This window comes from Tachysurus vachellii, chromosome 11 (genome assembly GCF_030014155.1).
Source record: "Tachysurus vachellii isolate PV-2020 chromosome 11, HZAU_Pvac_v1, whole genome shotgun sequence".
Taxonomy (NCBI): Eukaryota; Metazoa; Chordata; class Actinopteri; order Siluriformes; family Bagridae; genus Tachysurus; species Tachysurus vachellii.
Window position 1 is genome coordinate 23930122 of NC_083470.1, and position 2500 is coordinate 23932621.

Sequence of the window (2500 nt, forward strand, 5' to 3'; positions counted from 1 at the left end):
GCTGGAGTAATGACACTCAAAGGCCGCTTTAATGGAGCTCCTGCCTGTGTTTTTAAAGACGATCAGATTTGTTTGATTCTGTCGTCCGTCTCCCGAGGGTCTGTACGTAAATCTCACAGCGGCGTTTAAAACACCGACCCGGCCGTGTTCGCATCTCAAAGAAAAAAACGTGATGGAGCTCCACTGGGAAGAAACCCAAGAGCGAAAGATAAGAGTGAGGTTTTAGAGCAAAGCTTGTTCCTGCGATGGTTCCTGCTACTGGTGTAATCATTGCCGCAGACCTGAGCGCGAAGCCTGAGCCACGGTGTCGCTTTAGCGCTCGGTGCTGTGGAGACTGATGACGACGAACCGTGTAAACCACCATGAGCTAAAAAGAAAAATCAGAAAATGAAGATGCACATTTATTCGTCCCAATGCCAAATTGGGAGGGAAACAGAAAGATAAAAAAGATAAACCTAGCAGTCAGAAAAAAAAATAAAAAAGAACAGCTAATATTTTTCTGGTATAAAGAACGTTTTCTTTTTTAAAGTCAGGTGTCGACGCTACATAATAAAGAGACGCTCAGACACAAGACTGATCACGTGTGTGTAGATTGGGGGCGGAGTTTTGAGCTCTGGGTTCCTCAGTGTTTAGATGGTCCGGGTCAGATGAAGTCCGCAAACACGAATTTATTTCCTGTGCAGACTAGAAACTGTCAGCTGTCTAGAACGTGCCATGTAACCAGGAGTGTGGAAACATGTTAATCATCCTGACATGAAGACCGAGCTGATATGGAGCACGACAGAGCATCGAGGTGTTTACTGTACACAGGGTTGGAGGACGAGCTCATGCTCACCATGATCTGAATCTCTCTCTTGCAGACTTGGAGGTCATGCTCGTTGTTCACGTACATCCTCTTCAGGGCACAGCGGACGCCTTGATGCGTGTGCACGAGAAACACGATGGCAAAACCGCCTGAGACAGAGAGAGAGAGGGAGAGAGAGAGTGAGAAAAAGAGAAAGCGAGAGAGAGCGAGAGAGAGAGACACAGAGAGAGAGAAAGAGAGAGAGAGAGCGCGAGAGAAAGAAAAAGAGAAAGAGAAAGAGCGAGAGAGCGAGAGAGAGAGAGAGAGCACGAGAGAGAAAGAGAGAAAGAAAGAGAGGGAGAGAGAGAAAGAAAGAGAGGGGGAGAGAGAGAGAGAGAGAAAGACAGAGAGAGAGAGAGAGAGAGAGAGAGAGAGAGAGAGAGAGAGAGAGAGAGAGAGAAAGAAAGACAGAGAGAGAGAGAGCGAGAGAGAGTTAAAGAGTTAAAAATAAACACACATCACTGGATATATGAAGCGTTTAGTTTGTTCTGAACAGAAACTTGTTTTATGTTCTTGGCTATAAATAAACCCAAAGTCACGACATTCAAACTCAGTGTGTATTTTATTACATATGTTTCTAACCAAGTTCGTTGGATGTGAAACGTGACTCCACGTATCGAATGTGTATTATTATTATTATTCATTACTTCATTTTAATATATGAATATGTTAATATTTAATAACATTTAATCCACATTTTTCAGTCAAAACTCTATGGTGAAATATTGGCATGAAGAACACGTAAAGATACAGAGAACCACAGTAGTCTACTGTCTCTCTCTCTCTCTGTGTCTCGCTCTCTGTGTCTCTGTCTCTCTCTGTGTCTCTCTCTCTCGCTCTCTCTGTCACTCTCTCGCTCTCTCTGTCACTCTCTCGCTCTCTCTGTCTCTCTCTGTCTCTCTGTCTCTCTCTGTCTCTCTCTCTCTCTGTCTCTCTCTCTCTCTGTCTCTCTCTCTCTCTGTCTCTCGCGCTCTCGCTCTCTCTGTCTCTCTCTCGCTCTCTGTCTCGCTCTCTCTCTCTCTCTCTGTCTCTCTCTCTCTCTCTCTGTCTCTCTCTCTCTCATAAAATCATGGATAATTTCTTTACTTTTCCTGCAAACCCCTCACAGTGTGTGAGCTAAACACTTGGTCCAGTGTGTGTTAGAGCCATCAGGCTTTAAAAGAACAGGAGGGTCAGCGAAGAGATCACAAACAGCAAGAGCTTACACACACACACACACACACACACACACACACACGCAGCTTAGCAAAGTGCGTGTGTGAACAAGACACTAATAAGCACATGGGATCGGCAATTTATCAGCATTATCTCACTATGCACACACAAATGCTGGCACAGCAGTCAACACACACACACACACACACACACACACAGGAGGATGCAGTGATAGTGGAAGGCTTAAGGGAACTCAAACCACACACCATCATCATCTTTCTTACGGTTTAATTGTGTGTGTGATTATATCAGCTACCACTTTTGAAGACAGTGAAGTGTACAGGCACATAAACATGGCACTGTGAAGGGACCTGGAGCTTTCGGTTGAACTGAACTCTTTAACGAGGTTCAGATGTCGTTTCCTGCACCAACACACACACACACACACACACACACAGATCAGCTGTACACAGGAGCACACACCCAAACTGAAGAAATGTT

At 44.9% G+C, this 2500-nt stretch overlaps 1 protein-coding gene across 5 annotated transcripts in view; it reads right to left on the reverse strand.

The window, feature by feature from the left end:
* LOC132853604 (AP2-associated protein kinase 1-like) overlaps positions 1–2500 on the reverse strand; it is a 35753-nt gene that overhangs the window by 27429 nt on the left and 5824 nt on the right. For all 5 annotated transcript variants that reach the window (XM_060881473.1, XM_060881474.1, XM_060881476.1 and 2 more), the window contains exon 3: positions 836–954. In XM_060881473.1, coding sequence (XP_060737456.1) covers positions 836–954 — 119 coding nt within the window. The remainder of the gene's footprint in view (positions 1–835; positions 955–2500) is intronic.